Source organism: Anomaloglossus baeobatrachus, chromosome 4, assembly GCF_048569485.1.
Source record: "Anomaloglossus baeobatrachus isolate aAnoBae1 chromosome 4, aAnoBae1.hap1, whole genome shotgun sequence".
Taxonomy (NCBI): Eukaryota; Metazoa; Chordata; class Amphibia; order Anura; family Aromobatidae; genus Anomaloglossus; species Anomaloglossus baeobatrachus.
The window spans coordinates 480,075,910-480,100,152 of NC_134356.1; the positions used below are offsets into that span (position 1 = coordinate 480,075,910).

At 46.9% G+C, this 24,243-nt stretch overlaps 1 protein-coding gene across 2 annotated transcripts in view; it reads right to left on the minus strand.

Moving 5' to 3' along the window:
* The window catches only part of CGNL1 (cingulin like 1), a 202,334-nt gene that overhangs the window by 22,967 nt on the left and 155,124 nt on the right, over positions 1-24,243 (minus strand). For both annotated transcript variants that reach the window (XM_075345733.1, XM_075345735.1), the window contains exons 12-14: positions 19,377-19,547; positions 13,625-13,786; positions 652-741 (exon numbers count right to left, since the gene is read on the minus strand). In XM_075345733.1, the coding sequence (XP_075201848.1) occupies positions 652-741; positions 13,625-13,786; positions 19,377-19,547 (423 nt within the window). The remainder of the gene's footprint in view (positions 1-651; positions 742-13,624; positions 13,787-19,376; positions 19,548-24,243) is intronic.

Here is a 24,243-nt window from a genome sequence, read left to right on the forward strand (position 1 = left end):
CAAACCACTCGAGCAAGCATGGCTGTGCTCGGGTACACTCGTTTCAGTGCAAGTTGATTGCAGTCTCCGAATGCCTCGAAATGGGGGTAAAAACCGGGTTATCGGATATAGTGTGTACCAAACAAAATTAAATAAACAAAAGATTCCAGTGCTCCCTGGCTGGCTGTATGTGGGCGGAGAGTCAAACTGCCCAATACGTGACTTGCAATGAGGTTTGGATCAAGTTTAGAACAGAAGTATCTAATATCCGGCTGAACCCACAGAACCCGAACTTCCATGGCTCCGCTCATCTCTAATATTTACAAATATTTGTCAAATTTTTTTTACATATTAAAAAAAAAAAAAAAAAAAAGAAACGGAAGCCGTATCAACTTAAATGTTCCATTAATCATAAAATATAATATGTCACAAAAAACGGTCTCAAAGTCACTGGGATATGTAGAAACATTGCAGAGTTATTGCATAAAGTGACATGTCAGGTTTAGACATTTGATCTGGCCACTATGGGGATAAAATCAGGATAATACAGCCATCCTGGCAAAGTAAAACAAACTGTCTAATCAGGTCTAATACATCTATTTAATGCAATGCAATCTAGATTGTGAGCTCTGGTGGCAGCTCCATTTTATTTCCAGTCTACAGAAAACAAACCTGTTCTCTGCATCGAGTTATTCTTTCCAGTAACAAGTCTGAATTGTTCTTCTCTTCATCGAGTTCCAACTCTAACTGGGATATCTTGTCCTAAAAAGAACAAAACAGATCTGTATCGTGAGCTCTACATCATTTATCCATAAAATAATGAACAGAATCATTAACACTAATGGTTGGTAAAGTGCTGAGTGACATGATGATCTATGATGTCACCTGTTATGTCAGTGTAACTTGCCATTTCATCTGACGGGTCCTGGCCTGCAGGTGGGGGCGAAGAAACAATTGAGAGTTTGTCTTTTTTAAGCTAGGTATAAGGTATCAATGAAAGATGGACAGAACTAACTTCTATTAACAAGGTTTTGGTTTCGCTTTTTCTACTTGAAAACAACAATGTACTTCAAAACAACAATGTAAATGTCTACAGTGCACTGATCTGAAGACAACGTTGCTTCTCATTGTCCTGCGGTGTATTTTCATAGATTCTGTAATGTATATGTGAGAAAACGGATGTGTGAAAAAAAAACAAAAAAAAAACACTTTTTTTGTGCCAGTGATCTTTAAAGGGGTTTTCCCAAGAACAAAGTTCATTTTAATTAATAAATCTTGCAATAATAATAATTTCCACAATTGGATGTGTTTTAAAAAAAAAAAATGTTTCTGTGCTAAGATAATCTTATATATGTGTCCCTGCTATGTGCTGTGTAATGGCCGTGTCTGACCGTACAGGAACATGGTCTGATCATACCACAGCTCCTGGGCAGGAGAGGATGCAAAAGAGAGTATACAGACATTACAGCATGGGATAACAAATTATTCTTTCTTTGAGATAAACCATTTTTTAAAAACAAGGCAGGGAAATGTTTTACCTCACAAAAAGACTCAGCTGTGATCTCATGCTGTAATGTATCTATACTATTTTGTATTCTCCTCTGCCCAGGAGCTGAGGTACAATCAGACCATGTTCCTGTAAGGTCAGACACGGCCATTACATAGTACAGGGACACATACACAAGTTTATCCCTTCACAGTAATGTTTGTTTTTTTTTTGTTTTTTTTTAAACACATCCAATTGTGGAACTTAATTTTAATCAATAGATCTCGGACTAATAATAACTTTGAAATTAATTTTGTTCATGAGAAAACCCCTATAAGCTTGACATTTACCTTAGTAACATATTGACAAAACACTGATTTGCTCTTCTGACATCTATCACAACCCACCCATATCCATGTTTGCACAGCTAGATAGAGAGTGCATGTGTTCATAATAGGAGAGGAGCGCAAGCTTGTCTGTTAAACAAGGATCTGAGGTTTGAACAGGTTGAAAGTTAAAGGGAAGGTATCGCGGTTTTTTATTTTTGTATTAAAAATAGTGATTATGAAATCAAGCATTTCTAATACAAAATGATAATCGCAGCTTATTTAGTTTTTATGTAATTCTTATTTTACTGGAGGCACTGGGGGCTGCCATGCTGGATTTGCCGTGTGTGTAACGACAGTAACTCCTTCCTTTATGGCAGCCCCTGTGCATAGACTCTGATAGTCGCGCTCCGACCCCATGAAGTACGTTACAGTGGGTGTCTGCTGTGACCTGGACGCGCCCCCTGGGCTGTCCAGAACACAGCAGAGGGAGGAGTTCAGCGCCACTATTGTAGAGCTCACAGCGTGTGCTGTTTGCTCCACTTTACCCCTGTCACCCGCCGGGATGTGTGAATACGGGCCGCCTCCCCTCCCCTCCCCTCGTTACTGTCTCCGATGACATCCCATCCCTCCGTTCTCCCCAGCCCCTGCTCTGCCCCAGCTACTGCCGCCACCCCTCCCCCCCGCCGTTACCATCTCCAATGACACCCCCCTCCCTCCGTTCTCCCAAGTCCCCGCTCTGCCCGCTGCCACAGCTCCCCCAGCTCTGCCCGCCGCCGCCGCTGCTGTGTGTGTGTGTGTGTCCATCAGGGGCGATTGTGAGTCGGCGCTTGCGATGCTGTGCATTGAGCTTCCAGGACCTGCGAGAGGATCACATGGGAAGCATGTGATATCTCCGGATGTTGTGAGTGTGTGCGCGCGATTGTACAAGTATGTGCGATATCGTGTGTGTGAGTGTATGCGATCGGATGTGTGAGTGTATGCGATTGGATGTGAGTGTATGCGATCGGATGTGTGAGTGTATGCGATCGGATATGTGAGTGTATGCGATTGGATGTGTGAGTGTATGCGATCGGATGTGCGAGTGTATGCGATCGGATGTGCGAGTGTATGCGATCGGATGTGTGAAATGTTGGCCGGACGCAGGGGAGGATGGCATGCAGCACAGCTGCCTGGAGCGCCCACCGGAGGTCACAGGGAGGAATGATGTGAAAGGTGTGTGTGTGTGTGTGTGTGTGTGTGTGTGGGGCACAAGGTCCCCATCAGGGGTGATTGTGTGTGTGGCTCAAGGTCCCCATCAGGGGTGATTTTGTGTGTGTGTGTGTGTGTGGCACAAGGTCCCCATCATGGGAGATTGTGTGTGTGTGTGTGTGTGTGAGTGCGCGCGCGTGTGTGTGTAGCACAAGGTCCCCATCAGGGGTGATTGTGTGTGTGTGTGTGTGTGGCACAAGGTCCCCATCAGGGGTGATTGTGTGTGTGTATGTGGCACAAGGTCCCCATCAGGGGTGAGTGTGTGTGTGTGTGTGTGTGTGTGTGTGTGTGTGTGTGTGTGTGTGGCACAAGGTCCCCATAAGGGGTGATTGTGTGTGTGTGTGTGTGTGTGGCACAAGGTCCCCATCAGGGGTGATTGTGTGTGTGTGTGTGTGCACGCGCGCGCGCCACTGCATGTGAGTATCTGTGTGTGTACCGGTGATACTGTCTGCAGGGTTGTGTATCTAATCCTATCCTGTGTGATACTGTCTGCTGAGCAGTGTATCTAATCGTCTCCTGTGTGATACTGTTTGCTGAGCTGTGTATCTAATCCTATGTTGTCTGATACTGTCTGCACGGCTGTTTATCTAATCCTCTCCTGTGTGATACTGTCTGCAGGGCTGTGTATCTAATCCTCTCCTGTGTGATACTGTCTGCTCAGCCGTGTATCTAATCCTATCGTGTGATACTGTCTGCAGGGCTGTGTATCTAATCCTATCGTGTGATACTGTCTGCTGAGCCGTGTATCTAATCCTCTCCTGTGTGATACTGTCTGCTGAGCTGTGTATCTAATCCTCTCCTGTGTGATACTGTCTCCTGAGCTGTGTATCTAATCCTATCCTGTGTGATACTGTCTGCACAGCTGTGTATCTAATCCTATCCTGTGTGATACTGTCTGCTGAGCCGTGTATCTAATCCTATCCTGTGTGATACTGTCTGCTGAGCTGTGTATCTAATCCTATCCTGTGTGATACTGTCTGCAGAGCCGTGTATCTAATCCTCTCCTGTGTGATACTGTCTCCTGAGCTGTGTATCTAATCCTATCCTGTGTGATACTGTCTGCACAGCTGTGTATCTAATCCTATCCTGTGTGATACTGTCTGCTGAGCCGTGTATCTAATCCTATCCTGTGTGATACTGTCTGCTGAGCTGTGTATCTAATCCTATCCTGTGTGATACTGTCTGCAGAGCCGTGTATCTAATCCTATCCTGTGTGATACTGTCTGCTGAGCTGTGTATCTAATCCTATCCTGTGTGATACTGTCTGCTGAGCTGTGTATCTAATCCTATCCTGTGTGATACTGTCTGCTGAGCTGTGTATCTAATCCTCTCCTGTGTGATACTGTCTGCTGAGCTGTGTATCTAATCCTATCCTGTGTGATACTGTCTGCAGAGCCGTGTATCTAATCCTATCCTGTGTGATACTGTCTGCTGAGCTGTGTATCTAATCCTCTCCTGTGTGATATCCTGTGTGATACTCCTGCTGTCCTTGGTGACACTTTAGACATTTCTGGTCACCAGGGAAATGGCTGTGCATTGTGTCCTTACATGTCATTCTCTGTTATCTGTTGTATACACTCAGATTAGGAGGAGGGAGGCGTGCCATCACACACAGGAGAGCAGACTCTGCCCACTTTACGGCAGGCTGTAATCTGAACTTTTTATACAGTGGAAATTCAGTAGGATTTCAGAAGCTGCTCCCCCTAGTGTTTAACAGTGGAAAATATCAAACTTTTTAATTTTTTTTTTATATTTTGCACAATTAAAAAAAAAAAATAATATTTAAACAAAACATTTAAACATTATTACTTTACATTTTTTCAGTTATTATTATTTTTTTTTTGACGATACCTTCCCTTTAACATTTTGTCCCCCAAACTTGTTGTCTGAGAAGAGTCAGGAGGCCCCTATAATGATTTGCTGGTCATCCACTCCCGCTGAAATCTGCAAGTTTGGATGGCATTATTCCAATGTGAATAGTCAGCTCTGAAGGGGTCAATAGTATTGTAGCCCTGGAAAACACCTTTAATGATCACTACGTGTAAGCTACAGAGTGGTCTATGTTGGTTTAACAACATCAATGTAGGGAGCAGGTCAGATGTTGCTGTCAGAGACAATCAGACACCATAGAGAGAAGACTGAAAAGGTCTATTATGTCTATTAGCCATTCTGTCTTCCACTTTCCAGGCATATAAAGAATTTATAAAGTGGAAATAATACCCACTATACAGACAATGGCCCAGTAGTGGACAGACAGAAAAAAGAGAATTTTGTTTACTTACCGTAAATTCTTTTTCTTATAGTTCCGATATGGGAGACCCAAACCATGGGTGTATAGCTTCTGCCTCCGGAGGACACACAAAGTACTACACTCAAACGTGTAGCTCCTCCCTCCGGGCTATATACACCCCCTGGATGACAATCTAACCAGTTCAGTGCAAAAGCTGAAGGAGGACATCCACCCATAAGTAGAGATAGAGTAAAACTCGGAATAACCGGAACTCTGTCTACTAACAACAGCCGGTGAAACACACGGAACAAAAAACTGCCAACAGGCAACAGGGAGGGTGCTGGGTCTCCCATGTCGGAACTATAAGAAAAAGAATTTACGGTAAGTAAACAAAATTCTCTTTTTCTTCATCGTTCCTTATGGGAGACCCAAACCATGGGACGTTCCAAAGCAGTCCATGGGTGGGAAATAAACCAAACTGAGAAGTAGGCAAAACCTAACTTCACAAATGGGCGACAGCCGCCTGAAGAATGCATCTGCCCAAGCTCGCATCTGCCGAAGCATGAGCATGCACTTGGTAGTGCTTCGAAAAAGTGTGCAGACTGGACCACGTGGCAGCCTGACAAACCTGCTGAGCCGTAGCCTGGTGCCTGAAAGCCCAGGAGGCACCGACAGCTCTGGTCGAGTGCGCCTTAATCCCTGGCGGAGGAGGCACCTGAGAACACTGGTAGGCATCGGTGATAGCCGACCTGATCCAACGAGCTAGGGTCGGTTTAGAAGCAGCAAGACCCTTGCGCTGACCAGTGGTTAGCACAAAAAGTGAGGTGCACCGCCTAAAAACGGCGGTGCGTGACACATAGATTCGGAGCGCCCGCACCAAATCTAAGGAATGCAACGCCTTCTCAAAGCGATGCACAGGGGCCGGACAAAGAGAAGGCAATGAAATGTCCTGGTTAAGGTGGAAAGGAGACACCACCTTAGGGAGAAAATCCGGAGTCAGACGAAGAACCACCTTGTCTTGGTGAAACACCATAAAGGGGGATTCCGAAGAGAGCGCAGCCAAATCAGAAACTCTCCTGAGAGAAGTTATGGCTACTAGAAAAACAACTTTCTGTGAAAGTCTAAACAAGGGAACCTCCCTGAGAGGCTCAAAGGGGGGTTTCTGTAAGGCCGTGAGGACCAGATTAAGGTCCCAGGGATCCAAGGGTCGCCGGTAAGGAGGAATGATGTGAGATGCGCCCTGCATGAAGGTGCGCACATGAGCCAGTCGGGCGATACGCCGCTGGAACAATACCGACAGAGCAGACACCTGTCCCTTGAGGGAATTGAGGGACAGTCCTAGCTGTAGACCGGACTGTAGAAAAGACAGGATGGTCGGCAAGGAGAACGGCCAAGGAGCATGGTCGGAAGAGCGACACCAGGACAGGAAAATCCTCCAAGTCCTGTGGTAAATCTTGGCCGAGGAAGACTTCCGAGCCTGAGTCATAGTGGAGATGACCTCAGAGGGAATGCCTGAAGCCGTCAGGATCCAGGACTCAAGAGCCACGCCGTCAATCTGAGAGCCGCAGAATTCTGGCGGAAGAACGGACCTTGAGAGAGAAGGTCTGGGAGGTCCGGGAGGTGCCACGGCACCCCTACGGACAGACGGAGCAGGTCTGGGTACCAAGCTCGCCTGGGCCAGTCTGGAGCAATGATTATGACTCGACGGCCCTCCATTCCGATCTTGCGCAGAACCCTGGGCAAGAGAGCTAGAGGGGGAAACACATAGGCCAGACGGAACTGAGACCAATCTTGAACCAGTGCGTCCGCTGCGAAGGCCTGAGGATCGTGGGAGCGAGCCATGTAAACCGGAACCTTGTTGTTGTGCCGGGATGCCATTAGATCCACTTCCGGAGTGCCCCACTTGCGGCAGATTGATCTGAACACTGACGGATGCAGGGCCCACTCGCCGCTGTCCACGGTTTGACGGCTGAGATAATCGGCCTCCCAGTTTTCCACGCCTGGGATGTGGACTGCAGATATGGTGGACTTGGAGTCCTCCGTCCACTGGAGGATTCGTTGAACCTCCAACATCGCCAGACGGCTGTGAGTCCCGCCCTGGTGATTGATGTAGGCAACCGCTGTTGCGTTGTCCGACTGAACTCGAATGTGCCTGCCCGCCAACAGGTGGTGAAAGGCTAGGAGAGCTAGAAACACAGCTCTGATCTCCAGCACATTGATCGAGAGGGCTGATTCGGACGGAGTCCAAGTGCCCTGTGCTCGGTGATGGAGAAATACTGCTCCCCAACCGGAGAGGCTGGCATCCGTGGTGAGGATCACCCAGGACGGAGTCAGGAAGGAGCGTCCCTGAGACAGAGAGAGGGGCCGAAGCCACCACTGAAGGGAGCTCCTGGTCTGTGACGACAGAGCCACCAGCCTGTGCAAGGAAGAGATCCGCTTGTCCCAACAGCGGAGAATGTCCAGCTGCAGGGGACGCAGATGGAACTGGGCAAAGGGAACCGCTTCCATTGACGCCACCATCTGACCCAGCACCTGCATGAGGTGTCTGATGGAATGACGGCGGTGCCTCAGCAGAGAGCGCACCGCCAGACGAAGGGACTGCTGTTTGACTAAGGGCAACTTGACAAGTGCCGGCAGAGTCTCGAATTGCATCCCTAGGTAAAGAAGCACCTGGGTCGGGGTCAGAGTGGACTTGGGCAGGTTGACAAGCCACCCGAACTGAACGAGCATGGCGAGAGTGAGTGAGACACTCCGCTGGCAGTCTGCACTGGATGATGCCTTGACTAGAAGGTCGTCCAGGTAAGGAATCACTGCCAACCCCTGGAGGTGCAGAACCGCAACCACTGCTGCCATGACCTTGGTGAATACTCGAGGGGCCGTGGCTAAGCCGAAGGGGAGAGCCACGAATTGGAAATGTTCCTCTCCGATTGCAAAGCGTAGCCAACGCTGGTGTGAAACCGCAATAGGCACATGCAGATAGGCATCTCTGATGTCGATGGATGCCAGAAAATCTCCTTGGGTCATTGAGGCAATGACCGATTTCAGAGATTCCATGCGAAAGTGCCGCACCTGAACATGCTTGTTGAGAAGCTTGAGATCCAGGATGGGCCGGAAGGAACCGTCCTTCTTGGGGACTAGAAAGAGGTTTGAGTAGAAACCGCTGAACCGTTCCCGGGCGGGAACCGGAACAATTACACCGTTGGCCTGCAGGGATGCCACGGCCTGAGAGAAGGCGGCGGCTTTGGAGCAGGGGGGGGTGGACAGAAAAAATCTGTTTGGCGGGCTGGAAGAAAATTCTATCCTGTAGCCGTGGGAGATGATATCTCGCACCCACTGATCGGAGACGTGTTGAAACCACACGTCGCCAAAGTGGGAGAGCCTGCCACCGACCAAGGACGTTGCTGGCGCAGCCAGATAGTCAAGAGGAGGCTGCCTTAGTGGCAGCGGCTCCTCCGGTCTTTTGAGGACGCGGCTTCGCGCGCCAGTTGGGTTTACGATCCTTGGCTGCGGTAGTGGACGAGGTAGAGGGCTTAGAGGATGACCAGTTAGAGGAACGAAAGGAACGAAACCTCGATTGTTTCCTGCCCTGGACAGGTTTTCTGGTTTTAGTTTGTGGCAAGGAAGTACTCTTCCCGCCAGTAGCTTCCTTAATTATTTCATCCAGTTGTTCACCAAACAGCCGGGATCCAGCAAAAGGAAGACTCGCAAGGTACTTCTTAGAGGAAGCGTCTGCTTTCCACTCTCGAAGCCACAAGATCCTGCGGATCGCGAGGGAGTTAGCGGAGGCCACCGCCGTGCGGTGAGAAGCCTCCAGGATGGCAGACATGGCGTAGGATGAAAAAGCCGAAGCTTGAGAAGTTAAGGCATCCATCTCAGGCATAGATTCCCTGGTGAGGGAATGTATCTCTGCCAGAGAGGCAGAGACTGCCTTAAGAGCCCACACTGCCGCAAAAGACGGGGAGAACGAGGCTCCTGTCGCCTCATATACAGACTTGGCCAGAAGGTCAACCTGGCGGTCAGTGGGATCCTTAAGAGAAGTGCCATCAGCCACAGCTACGACTGTGCGGGCTGAGATTCTGAACACTGGAGGGTCTACCTTTGGAGACTGGGCCCATTCCTTAACCACCTCTGGTGGAAAAGGAAAACGGTCATCAGAAGTACGCTTCGGAAAACGTTTGTCAGGACAGGCCCTGGGCTTGGTAACAGTGGTCCGAAAACTGGAGTGGTTAAAAAACATACTCTTAGCTCTCTTAGGTGAGGTAAACTGGTGTCTCTCTACCAGAGAGGCTTGTTCCTCTGACTCTGGTGGATTGAGGTTCAGTATGGAATTAATGGATGCAATCAAGTCACTAACATCCGCATCACCCTCAGACACGTCAATGGGGTACATAGAGGCAGCGTCTGAGCCCACAGTAAACTAATCCTCCTCGCCCTGCAGCTCGGCTCGTGAATCAGAGCCGTGGGACAAGGAAGGAGAAGGGTCCCTGCGTCTCCGTTTAGGGGGACGGGGTCCTAGGACATGCTCTGAGAGCTCTGCAGAACTCGGAGCAGCAGAGGCACCCTGAGAAGAGGGCTGATGCATGGTCAGCAGTGTCCGGGACAGCTGCCCCATGGAGTCGGCAAAAGACTGGGAAATAGCTTGGGAAAAGGATGCTACCCAAGCCGGGGGTTCAGCCACCGGGGCCGGAGCAGCCGGAGGGACCCCTGAGGAGGCTCCAGGCTGAGACACAACCATGTTAGCACAGGCATCACAATGTGGGTATGTGCTTGGCTCTGGCAGAATGCGCTTACATGCAGTGCATATAGCGTACATGTTTGCAGCCTTGCTCCGGGTGACAGACATGCTGCTGAGGTGGAAGCTCTGCAGCAAGAATACACTCCTGTAGAATGCCCTGAGAGTGTATAATAAAAAGCCCACAACCAGAGGTTGTGGCTTACCAGACCGAATGACCTCCTGAGTGTGCCCTCCGGATTCCACAGCTCAGAGCCCCAGTGAAGCGTCAGCCTTCCTAAACAGCAGCAGCTGCAGCATCCAGCGCCGTCCAGTGTAAGAACGCTGAGAAAATGGCGCTGGAAGGAGGAGGGGGGGCAGGTATTAGCCCAAGAGCGGGAAAACGGAGGGCCAGGAAGAGATACAGGGGAGGAAACATCTCCCCAGAGAGGAGTGCCCTCCCCTCTGCTGGCCGGCCGGTGGGCGGCGCCACGCTATGCATCTGTATGCATGACATGCAGAGAGATGAAAACGAAACTAGGCCCAAACAGAAGCCGGGGCCTAGATTTTAACATGCGGCCGACGAGCAGGCACCTTCGGCGCGGTTCTCAGGGGAAACCCCCAGAACCGGCCGGAATTTACAGTAAGCATAAAAAACATACTTTCCCCCTAATAAAAGTACCCGGGACCCCTGAAAAACGTCTCAATACTTAGCTTTTGAGACGCAGGGCCAGTCCCTGAGGGGGGTTAAACGCTCCTTCCAGCAGGAACCAGACAGGGCTGCGGATGGAGACCGGTCTTCTGCAAGCAGAGAGGACCGTGACGGCTCCCACTTCAACCCAGAGCCTCTCAGAGGATGTGAAGGAGCGCGGCATGTGAAGGCTCCAGCCTTGTAAAGTCAACCTTAACAGCACCGCCGACACAGTGGGGTGAGAAGGGACATGCCGGGAGTCCAGACTGGACCCGCTTTTCTTCCAAATCTTTAAAATCAAAAAGTAAAGATGAAAAAAATCAGAGAATGCATGTGTGTGTGTGACCTCCTGAAACACAAAGCATTGAACTGGTTAGATTGTCATCCAGGGGGTGTATATAGCCCGGAGGGAGGAGCTACACGTTTGAGTGTAGTACTTTGTGTGTCCTCCGGAGGCAGAAGCTATACACCCATGGTTTGGGTCTCCCATAAGGAACGATGAAGAAATGGCCTCTGCGCAAGAACAGTATATGGGACCTTTGCAGTATAACAGTATAATAGTTAAGCCATGACAGTACACCGTTACCGTATTTTTCGGACTATAAGACGCACTTTTTTCCCCCCAAATGTTGGGGGAAAGTGGGGGGTGCATCTTCTAGTCTGATGTAGGGCTGTGGTGGAACGGGTCATTGGCGGCACGAGCAGGCTGTAGCAGCGCGTGCCGTGACCAAGTGGACCCGCTCATTTCATATGCATGCCCATCCTCCCGCCCATCATCTCTCAACGCTGAAGCCCCCCCGGATGTGCGGGGAAGCCAGTCCGCATGATCACCCCTGGCAACTACAGCCTGGAGTAATCATGTGCGGCTGTATTCACTGCCCCCCGCGTATCATCATCATCAGTACGGGGGGCAGTGAATAAGTACGGTATACTCACCGTTCCCTGCAGTATCGCGATGTCCTCCTGTCTGCCGGCCACCTGATCTGTGTAGAGAGCGGTGAGCACAGGGATGACGTCATCCCTGTGCGGTCCGCTCTTCACACACATCAGCGGGCGGCAGACAGGAGGCCATCGCGATGCTGCAGGGGAACGGCTCCACACAGGTCAGCGGCGCTGCTGCTGACACAGAGAGGAGGACGAGCGATGCTGCAGGGAGTGAGGAAAGGCGCGTATAAACGTTTATTTTTTCTGTGCCATAGGATACAGGCCATATGGTAGGATGAGGTATATAGAAGGATGAGGGCATATACCAGGATGGGGGTATATAGCAGGATGGGGGTATATAGCAGGATGGGGGTGTATAGCAGAATGGGGGTGTATAGCAGAATGGGGGTGTATAGCAGAATGGGGGTGTATAGCAGGATGGGGGTGTATAGCAGGATGGGGGTGTATAGCAGGATGGTGAACATATATACAAGGATGGGGATCATATACAAGGCAGGAGGATCATTACCAGGATAGGGTACTTTAGTAGAGAATTTGGGGACATTACCTCCATAACAGTGTCAGCAGAAGATCCTTGCCCTATAACAGTGTGTCATGACCACATTTTTTGCTTAAAATTTTATTTTCCTATTTTCTTCCTCTAAAACCAGGGTGCGTCTTACCGTCCGGTGCGTCTTATAGTCTGAAAAATACGGTACTGCTTTAGAGCTGAGGAAAGAGTCCCTTACCTCTTGGGCCCCTTTGTGGCTGTACCAATGATATGTCCGCCCTTATAGTAGAACCAAATCAATTCTGCCTGTATCTAATAACAAAATAGAAGGCTGTTTCCCCCTGAGCCTATAAATACTCCAGTTACAGGGTAAACCAACAAAATATAATATTTAAATGTCTCCCGTGATCTTTTAATTGGGGAACACACACATGATTATATTATACCCACAACATGCATAAAATGAAAAAAAAAAAAACACGACTGTCATAATATTTAGGGGGGGAAAAATCTAATTCAGTTGTGCAGCATTTTAGCATCTATATTAAAAGAATTTTGATCTCCCCCTCCCTGTATTGTGGAAAACGACATTTGCGCATGCTGAATAGATTAGGATCAAATTTTGCTGGTTTGACAACAATGTTTATGGAGGTGTCCCCACTCTCCTTCAGATGGGCTAATGTTAAAGAGAAAAGACTTGGACACGTTCCTCATGAAGTTACACTGCCACCATTTGCTTTTAGTCGGAGCTTATTCCCCTCATCACACTGCGATCACATGTACAATATAAGTTCAATTGGAGGAGGGTGGGAGGGCAGGGGAAATAGTGTGTACATGACAGCTAAGATTGCTTAATGATCACACTAAACTGAGTTTCAGTAAGGCTGCAGGGGATCCAGGTGTTGGAGCCATAATGAAGATGGTAAAAAGAGGACGTATTATGGCTTTTTTAATCTACTTTTGCAGATCCAAAGTTAAAGAAACACTCCAGTGTTTTTTTATTATTATTTCAGGGCTGGAGTAGTGCTTTAAGTTCCCTTCCCCTTTAATATACTCCCCTTCCACCGTCTTTATCCATTTCCAGCGTCGCTTCCGGACGGTTTCCTGTGATTTGTGACCTGTCGACAGCTCCAGTGTTTCATGGAGTACATCGGAGGTCATAACTCAATACATCTCTATGAGAGCCTTGTTCTGGTCACATTCTGCCTCTCATAGACTTGGATTGAGAGCTTGTGATGTAACTTCTAACTTGCGGCCAGTCAGAAGTTACAGTCACAAGATGGCGCCATAGGACCAGAGCAGCGACAGTAAAAGATGAAGCCATTGGAGGGTAAGTAGAAGACCGGGGGCAGAAAACAGATGTACCACTACTCCAGCGCGGAGAAAAAAAAAAAAGCTGGAGTGGTGCTTTAATTGATCACTTTACTATTCTCTTAGCAAAACCTTGATCAATTGTAGTGTATTTCCAATCTTATTTGGCTCTATGCAACTTGATGTGTGCTTTTTAGATTATACCTCCAAAGATTTCACTTGTTTTGACCGTTCATCCTTCAAATGAGTTTTGGCATCTAATTCATATTGAAGATCTTTTATAGTCTGTTGTAGAAGATGGTTCTTGGTTAGAGACTCATCGTGGGCGCTCTGGTGGTCTTGTAAATTTTCTTCCAAATGTCTGATCTGAGTGAAGTATAAAAAGATAGAAAGTGATTTAGCATATGACACAATTCAGCTCAGAGATCATTCACTATCAGTCACATTGGCGTTTCACAGTCTTTTGAAGAAAAAAATCCAAGGGGAGAATTACAATTCAAGTATATTGAAAAAAGCACCACAGATATCAGTAGTTTGGCAAAAAGAGGACGCTGCACTCTTAGGCCCTGTGCGCACTTACCGGATTTTGCCGCGGATTTTCTGCGGATTTGCTGCATGTTTCGCTGCAGGAAATGTTCATAACATCTCTGCAGTGAATCACCAGCAAAACCTATGGGGAAAAAAATCCTGTGCGCACTAGGCGGATTTTGACAGCTGCATGTTTTGCTGCGGGATTCCCGCAGCAAAAACAATTGCATGTCAATTCTTTTCCGCACATCGCTGCGGGATTTCACTCCATTGACTCCAATGTAATCGTGAAATCCCGCAGGGAATAACGCAGGCAGCAAATTCTGTGCGGTTCACTGCTTTTTCCTGCGTTATTCCCTCCGGTATTTCGCGGTTTACCTCCGGTAATGTATACCGCTTGCCTGCGGTTTTGCAGGGAAGTGATGTCATTACAGGAAGAAGAAGAAAAGCAGAGAGTAAACAAACACACATATCACAGACACAGACATCACAGACATAGAACACAGACACATAGAACACACATAGAAAGCAAACGGAAATATAAAACAAAACACGTGGGCTCCGCTATATATTTACCGTCCAGCCGAGGTAAGCACACAGCGGCGGCCCGGTATTCTCAGGCTGGAGAGGGCGAGGAGCAGGGTTAATGTCCCCCGCCTCACTCGAGAATATCAGCCACAGCTGCCCCGGCACTGTCGCATGCATTATGCGGCACTACCGGAGTGTCCCCGGCTCTTCCTGCAGCCGTGTAACAGTGGCAGTCAGGGTAATACAAGGAGTTAATGGTGGCGGATCACTGCCATTAACTCCAGGCTTGATCATGGCAGCGTCTATGTGACAGCTGACATGATCAACCCGTAAGTAAAGTGAAAAAAAACACACCGAAAAATCCTTTATTTTAAATAAAACACAAACAAGCCTCGTTCACCCTTTTATTAACCCCTCCCGAAACAAAGCTCCAACGTAATCCACAGCTCCGGCGTCCTGCGATGCTTGCATCCAGCCGCGACTGACACAGACACTGCTGAATGCAGCCTCGCAGCGAGACAGCAGAGGTAACTCCAGGGCATTTCCCTCGGCCGGTAATGTGAACTCACTGCCGACCGTGAGAAATGCAGAGTGTGCTCACAGGGACTCTGTCTATTCTTCTATCTATCCCTCTATCTATCCCTCTATTTATCTATCCCTCTATCTATCTATCTATCCCTCTATCTGTCCTTCTATCTATCCCTCTGTCTGTCTATCTATTCTTCTATCTATCTATTCTTCTGTCTATTTCTCTATCTCAGAATGAAATGACTTCTTTTTTTTTTCAATGTGCTTTATTGGATTGAATGCAATAAAGCACATACCAACCCGCACGCAGCAAAACCGCGGCAATACCGCTGTAAAACCGCAGCAAAACGCATGCGGTTTTCGGGTGCGGTTTGCCGCGGTTTTTTACCGCGGGTTCGGTAATCTTTGAATACCTGCGGAATTTTCTTGAGAAAATTCCATTTTCCAGTGCGCACAGGGCCTTACAGAAGAATTTAAACGCTATAAATGTACGTGACATCAACATATACTTATCCTTTACATCAGATCACTCAAAAGTCAAAAAATAATCATCCATTATCTCATATGTAAAACAAAGCTCCCAGATGCAGTAGAAGGATATTTCTACTTTATACAGTTACAGCACATCCGGGGTGTCCTAAATGTATATTAGATGCAGATCCCTCCAGGGTGACCATCAACTAACCAGAGGATGGGGTCCTGCTGCTGTCAGAGGAAAGATGGTCAGAAGCTCATACAAATAAATAATTGAGAATCTTGAGATAAATGCTGATCACATTGGTGGGACCTGCAAACAACATAGGTTTATGATACAGTGGGTACAGAAAATATTCAGACCCCCTTTACATTTTTCATTGTTTCATTGCAGCCATTTGGTAAATTAAAAAAAAAAATCATTTTTTTCTCATTAATGTGCATTAGGCACTCCATCTTGATAGAAAAAAAACAAACAAAACAAATGTAGAAATTTTTGCAAATTTAAACAGGAAAAACTGAAATATCACATGGTCATAAGTATTCAGACCCTTTGCTCAGACACATATTTAAAGGTCCAGTCACACTAAGCAACTTACCAGCGATCCCAACAACGATAGGGATCGCTGGTAAGTTGCTAGGAGGTTGCTGGTGAGATGTCACACTGCGACGCTCCAGCGATCCCACCAGCAACCTGACCTGGCAGGGATCGCTGGAGCGTGGCTACACGAGTTGCTGGTGAGCTCACCAGCAACCAGTGACCAGCCCCCAGTCTCCTAGTTACAGCACACATCAGGTTAATTAACCCGATGTGTGCTGCAGCTAAATGTGCACAGAGCAGGGAGCAGCGCACAATGCTTAGCGCTGGCTCCTTGCTAGTTACAGCACACATCGGGTTAATTACCTGATGTGTGCTGCAGCTACATGTGCACAGAGCAGGGAGCAGCGCACACAGCTTAGTGCTGGCTCCTTGCTCTCCTAGTTACAGCACACATCGGGTTAATTACCTCTCGGCACTGACAGTGAGAGAGGTGGAGGCTGGTAACAAAGGTAAATATCGGGTAACCAAGGACAGGGCTTCTTGGTTACCCGATGTTTACATTGGATACCAGCCTCCGCAGAAGCCGGCTCCTGCTGCCTGCACATTTAGTTGTTGCTGTCTCGCTGTCACACACAGCGATCTGTGCTTCACAGCAGGACAGCAACAACTAAAAAATGGCCCAGGACATTCAGCAACAACCAACGACCTCACAGCAGGGGCTAGGTTGTTGCTGGATGTCACACACAGCAACATCGCTAGCAACGTCACAAAAGTTGTTCGTTACCAGCGATGTTCCTAGCGATGTTGCTTAGTGTGACGGGGCCTTAAGTCACATGCTGTCCATTTCCTTGTGATCCTTCTTGAGATGGTTCTACTCCTTCACTGGAGTCCAGCTGTGTTTAATTAAACTGACAGGACTTGATTTGGAAAGGCACACACCTGTCTATATAAGACCTCACAGCTCACAGGCATGTCAGACCAAATGAGAATCATGAGGTCAAAGGAACTGCTCAAGGAGCTCAAAGACAGAATTGTGGCAAAGCACAGATCTGGCCAAGGTTACAAAAGAATTTCTGCAGTATTCAAGGTTCCTAAGAGCACAGTGGCCTCCATAATCCTTAAATGGAAGAGGTTTGGGACCACCAGTGCTCTTCCTAGACCTGGCCGTCCAGCCAAACTGAGAAATCATGGGAGAAGAGCCTTGGTGAGAGAAGTAAAGAAGAACCCCAAGATCACTGTGGCTGAGCTCCAGAGATGCAGTAGGGAGATGAGAGAAAGTTCCACAAAGTCAAACTATCGCTGCAGCCCTCCACCAGTCATGCCTTTATGGCAGAGTGGCCCGATGAAAGCCTCTCCTCAGTGCAAGACACATGAAAGCCCGCATAGAGTTTGCAAAAAAAAACACATGAAGGACTCCCAGACTATGAGAAATAAGATTCTCTTGTTTGATGTGCCGAAGATAGAACTTTTGATGATAATTTCAAGTGGTATGTGTGGAGAAAAGCAGGCACTGGTCATCAACTTCCCAATACAATCACAACAGTGAAACATGGTGGTAGCAGCATCATGCTATGGGAGTGTTTTTCAGCTGCAGGGACAGGACGACTGGTTGCAATTGAAGGAAAGATGAATGCGGCCAAGAACAGAGATCCTATCCTTCCTATCCTGGAAGAAAACCTCTTCCAGAGTGCTCTTGACCTCAGACTTGGCCGAAGATTCACCTTCCAACAAGACAATGACCCTAAGCACACAGCTAAAATAACAAAGGAGTGGCTTCAGAACAACTGTTCGCCATTCTTGACTGGTCCAGCCAGAGCCTTGACTTAAACCTAAGTGAACATCTCTGGAGAGACCTGAAAATGGCTGTCCACCAACCTTCACCATCCAAGCTGACGGAACTAGAGAGGATCTGCAAGGAAGAATGCCAGAGAATCCCCAAATCCAGGTGTGAAAAACTTGTGGCATCATTCCCAAAAAGACTTATGGCTGTACTGTATTTCAGGTTTTCTTGTTTGATAAATTTGGAAAAATTTCTACATTTGTTTTTTTCTGTCAAGATGGGGTGCAGACGGTACATTAATGAGAAAAAAATGAACTTTTTTGAATTTACCAAATGGCTGCAATGAAACAAATAGTGAAAAATGTAAAGGGGTCTGAATACTTTCCGTACCCACTGTATATCATTTGAGTATATTATAGATGTACAAGTAGAAGTATCCGTTGAAGTGTTAAATACTAAAAATGAGATTATTATTTGAGAAAAACAGAAATATAATGATAACTTGTCCAATTCGATTTTCAGGTGCAATGTTGTCGCAAAGCCACACTTTCAATGTTTTCTTGACAACATCCAAAAGATTAAGGGAGAAGTAATGTCAACAGAAGGTCTGCATGGTGAAACATTATGCATGGAGACCATATGGAGATCATTTGTCAGCAATGAAGATATTTAAAAATAATAATTTCACAGATATGGCCTTGATGATTCTACATAGAGCATATATTACTCCAAAAATTCAATCAAAAATGGACACAAATGCCAAATACTCTTGTTCTAAATGTGGCATAAGAGACACTGACCTGTTTCACCACTTATGGGACTGTGTTCAGATACAGGGAGTATGGAGAAGCGTTCACTCAGTCTTACAAAACACATACAATATTCAGTTTGCTCTGACACCACAGTGGGCGATTTTTAACATGTTGGAGGAGGCTCAACAAAGTCTTCCGAGAGGTACCAGGGCAATGTTAACTATTTGGGCCTCGGCCACTAGAAAAAGTATCCTACATCTCTGCGTAAATCCTGAAGCCCCCTGTCCAGCGTTTATCCAAACAAAACTAATGTTCATATTCAAAATGGACTGGCTGGATGCACTGTCGAATAAGGAGAAGCTGACTAAGCGTTTCTTTGAAACATGGTCTTTATTTATACCTAACTTGGCTACAGTGCTTAAGGATAGACTTAAATCTCAGTTTGGACAGACCTCTTGGTACCTTTTTGAACTGCTCAATGGACACATACCAATTACATAAGTTACCATTTTAAGTTGCTTCTGGTCGCACGCAGAGCGGGGGGGAGGGGTGGGCGGGACTGTTTTGATTATAATGTCATCAATGAAATGCTCTTTGTATAAGAGCAGATTGTAAAAGAAATTCGGTTAAAATTTAATAAAAAGATGTTTAAAAAAAAAAAAAAATAATAATTTGCCATAGATATTTTCTACGTTTTTTATGGTAAACATTCTTTTTTTCAAATTAAGGAAAATATAAAGTAAAACGTCAAGCAAAATCAGAAACCGTACCACTGCTGCAGCTGGGCAAAGATAAGCATGTCACAGTCATAAGTGGTCTTCCTACCTCGTCTTGTAGTTTCCGGATTGTCTGGTTGCACCTTTCTACCTCCAGGATTTTATCTTTAAGTTGTCTTTGCATTTCACTATTCTCCTTACGATTTTTATCTTTATGTTCATCAAACTGTTTTTGAAGCTCAACTGTGGACATCCGGGAAAACTCAACATGTTCTGACACCTAAAAATAAAATGTAATTTTTATTTATTTTGCTCATATATGTAATCTGCCTTGCCATGCATTGACTATCTCCATTGGGACCATCTAAATTCCATATCAGTATGTCTTTAGGGTGTGGTAGCAAACCGTACAAAACAAAGAGCACATACAATCTTCTTGCTGATGTTGCCTTTAGTAATATTTGGACCAGGACCACAGCACTACAAGACTACAATGCCGATCAAAACCATAACTTAAAAGCATGACGCTAATGTTGGTAAGTAGAACAGTCTATCTCCCACAACAGTCAACTGAAACGACTACTTCCTTCCCTTCTATCCAACTTGCCACCAGCGGATAGATACATCACTTCTATAGAGGCTCCTTTGGTTCAAACGCGCTCACAGTTGCTATGGTCCATCTCTAAAGTGCTGTTGCAGTTCAATCAGGAGACCATACTGGGCATTGTGAAAACAGAACAAAATACCAGCCCATCAAATAGAACATCAATTGCATGTAATACCTGAGACTGAAGAAAGCCTGATGAGGCAAAACCAGTTGGGTTATGTGCAACTGATGTTTAATGGCCTGGTTTTAACTGTATATTGTAAGTAGAACATTAAAGTGTGGAGCAGAAACGTTTAATCAGGATCTATGCAGTGTATATGTCTGTCTAAACTATGCCCACTATAGCTTTCTTATAATACCCAGCTATACAGAAGAAGGCTGCAGTAAAAATTTAGAAAAAGAACCATTGCAGCTGTGAAAGATTACTTTTTTGAAACAAAGGAGCCTCCTTAGAAGTGGATTAGACACAAGCATATGTCCATCTATTGATGCCGTGTTGGGCTAGGAGGAAAGTATTACTTGCAGTCAAACAGTGTTGAGAGACAAAGATACCAGACGACGAATGGTGAGAACAACTGGGGTATGAACACAAAGGCACCGATTCATTAAAGCCATTTCACCCAAATTCTGGTGTAAATGTCTTTGAAAAGTAAAAAAAAAAATTGGCACAACTGAAGTCTGCTTTAAAATGTTGTGACTTTTGCCATTTTCACACTAGTTTCGCAAATCTATGCCAAAATGGGAGAGCTGCGGCATGTCCGGGGCACTGCGGGCTCGTGACGCCACAGCTCATCTCATTTATGATGAGCTGTGGAGTGACTTACATCAGAATTCTTCCTTCAGCTAGGCACTGGTATAGGATTCCTGGCGGGAGCTATCAGATGCTACTAATTACTAGAATGTTGTGCACTTGTTCTAAAATCATGAGTGTCTGACTACAAGTCGCCTTCTCATCAAAACCAGAGAGAAAATAGTTTGTCTTGATGAATCAGGGCCAAAAAGACTGTTGCTGTGGAAGATCTACTATAGTTATCTACTGATTAATATGGTTATCAGCACTAGCGCCAAGCCTATACAATTTAGTGTTGTTTAGTTTGTCTGTACTACCTTTGATGTGGAGATATTGGGCTTATTTTTATGCTCTGCAAATGTTGGTGAGGTTTTGTGTATTAGACTACATTGCTAACCACAGTAACATTTAGATTTAATTACTCATTCAATAGAAACAACTTTCTGTTTTAGAATGGATTTCTTGGATTCCATTTGATCCGGTTCGCTAGTCCATGTGTAAAAGGCAATAGAAACCTCATGTGATAGAACCATAAACTCTGTGTGAATAGAAAAAAATACTGCAAGCATGAGATGAGATTGCATGTGAATTGACATAAGAAGCTCATATGGTTATGGTTTAAGCCTTACCGACCAAAGGGCCCTTTTGGCATTCATTGACCAGATTATACAATTTATTTACCTCCTACTGGAACATGCTGTATACCATGTAGTACTTTTTATAATGTTTTATTTAATTATGGCATGCAGTGGTACATATCCTGTTTCCTTGAAACTAAGACCTACCCCAAAAATCAGCCCTAGCACGATTTTGCAGGATTTTTGGAGTATGCGTGACATATTAGCCCTACTCCAAAAATAAGCCCTAGTTACAGTCAGTCGGCATTAAGAGAAGTCAAACGGAGCAAATTCTCATGACCATTGAGGAAGGATTCTCCAGTCGTGCTGTATGTGTGTTACCCACCAATACCATCTGTAAATAATACACGAACTGCATGTGACTTGGTTTAAAATTGGCCACAGCAGCCTTTATTACCTATTATTTACATACTAACACAAGGGGGCGCCGTCCAACGGGCGACCCCAACAAATAACAATAGGTAACACAGTAACCAATACAGTAAATATACAACCCTGAGTAGGCCCAGTCCAGGAACCACTTCTCACCCCAGTATCCCTGGCCGCAACACACCGACCCAGAGATGAGGTATTAATCACCTACGGATTAACCCTCCAACTTTGCAGAACCCCGTGCCTGCAACATCCCGGAACCTGGAGCCACCATACCAAGATGGTGTCTCTCTGTCCAGTTACCATTGCCTTCAACCGCCTCTGGACCAGACCTACCCCCCGCTGCTGTGACAAAGAAACAACCCAGACAAAATTCCCCTCGGTATTAAACACAAGGGAGGGTGGGCGGGGATCGTTCCATATCCGGAAGTCAAGAGAGAGGGGGTAAGTCAAAGTCCTTTACTTACACCCCTCAACTGTCCCACCTCTTCCTCCAGGGAACTCCTCCTACCCACCAATCCCTTTTATTCTGCCTTATAAACAAACCATTCCTGTTTCCATTAACCCCATCACTCCTTCCCTTCCCTCTAGTCATGTCGCCCCTCCACCCTATGGGTTCCATGGCTTTCTTGACCATTGAGGAAGGATTCTCCAGTCGTGCTGTATGTGTGTTACCCACCAATACCATCTGTAAATAATACACGAACTGCATGTGACTTGGTTTAAAATTGGCCACAGCAGCCTTTATTACCTATTATTTACATACTAACACAAGGGGGCGCCGTCCAACGGGCGACCCCAACAAATAACAATAGGTAACACAGTAACCAATACAGTAAATATACAACCCTGAGTAGGCCCAGTCCAGGAACCACTTCTCACCCCAGTATCCCTGGCCGCAACACACCGACCCAGAGATGAGGTATTAATCACCTACGGATTAACCCTCCAACTTTGCAGAACCCCGTGCCTGCAACATCCCGGAACCTGGAGCCACCATACCAAGATGGTGTCTCTCTGTCCAGTTACCATTGCCTTCAACCGCCTCTGGACCAGACCTACCCCCCGCCACAGGACAGGGCACGTGACTCCTTACGTGGCCTGGACCCGCCACACACCAAAAGCTTGTACCACACCTCCACGCAATCCCAGCGTCCACAAACAGCACCAAGAACGTTAAGATGCACCCCCATCGCATCACCAAAACCACCAGTTCAGCGCCACCAACTTTAGGCGCCGCCCCCCAATAAAGGCTCGATTGATACTGCCTACCGCACAAGCCACACGCCATTCCAAACCGGTCACACTATCAAAAACTACCCCACGATTAAGCCTGGGTATGTCTTCCACAATGCAACAAACCAACAATTTTTTTTTTTTTTTTTTTTTTAAAACATTCATAAATAACTTCTCGAGATACCTAATCGCTGCCTCCCACTCACTGGACCAGTACCATCGACCCGTCCAGACCCCACTGGCAAAATTTGGGCGAGCCTCAGACCGTCGAGGCCCCGAGAACCAACGAATGCCCAAATATCCAAATGAGGCACACCCTCACCACAAAACCCAGAGGTTATAAACCCACAGATAACACCAACCTGTTACGCCAACCCATTCCACTCCCAAAAGACTCAAACGCCCCCATTGGCCTTAACCCGATAACAACTGAGGCCAACGTAACACCGAAACAAGAGGACTCCCACCTCCCAATACTTCTCACCACCCCTTTTCTGAGCCCACCGAGGGGCCTCCGTGGAAGCCCAATCCAGAAGGAAGACGACCCGTAGTATTCCGGGCGCCCACCCCCGCCACCTGCAATCCAGTCTGCAGCGCTGCCACAAAATGGTACCTTAACAAACGCGACACAATAATGATCCTGGGCGTCCTCACAACATAAATTCCGCACCCGGGACCGCGTATAACAACACCAACCTTCACCACCCGCCTAATCTGATTCGGTGAGCGACAAAGCCGGCGCTCAACCCACTGCACCACCTCGGACACATCCTCCAACATCCAACCTCCGCTCCTAACCGTAGATGGGCTGACCAACCCCACAATCTCAAAGCCTCCCAAAAGGCTAACACAAACCGTTTTGGACAAGGGAAACAAAACCTGCTCGTGCTCAGATGAACATAGCCACCACAAACCACTCACCAAACGCTGCCACAAAACAACGGAGACGGACCCTTGTATCCCGCTGCCTCACACCCTTACGACCAAACCCTTCAAGGCCTGCCGCGCACTAAGATCCTGCGAAAACATCTCTCCACATCTAATCCTCAACAAGACAGCCACAGTCGCCACCCTCTGCTCCACTGCTGACGCCGGCCTAGCAGCCTGAAAACCGTTAATCACCACTGCCAACGCCCCCACCAAATACTCCACCGGGCCTTCCTCACACATTGTCCCAAACAACGTTATCCGCGCCACCCACACTTCTGGATATCAGCCCCAAATAACCTCAGTCACTGGGCACCGAGCCGCTCCCCAACACAGCCACACCAGACTCCACAAGCCCTCAGGACACACCGTGCCCACCTCGTCTGTTACGCGGCCTCAACTCCCG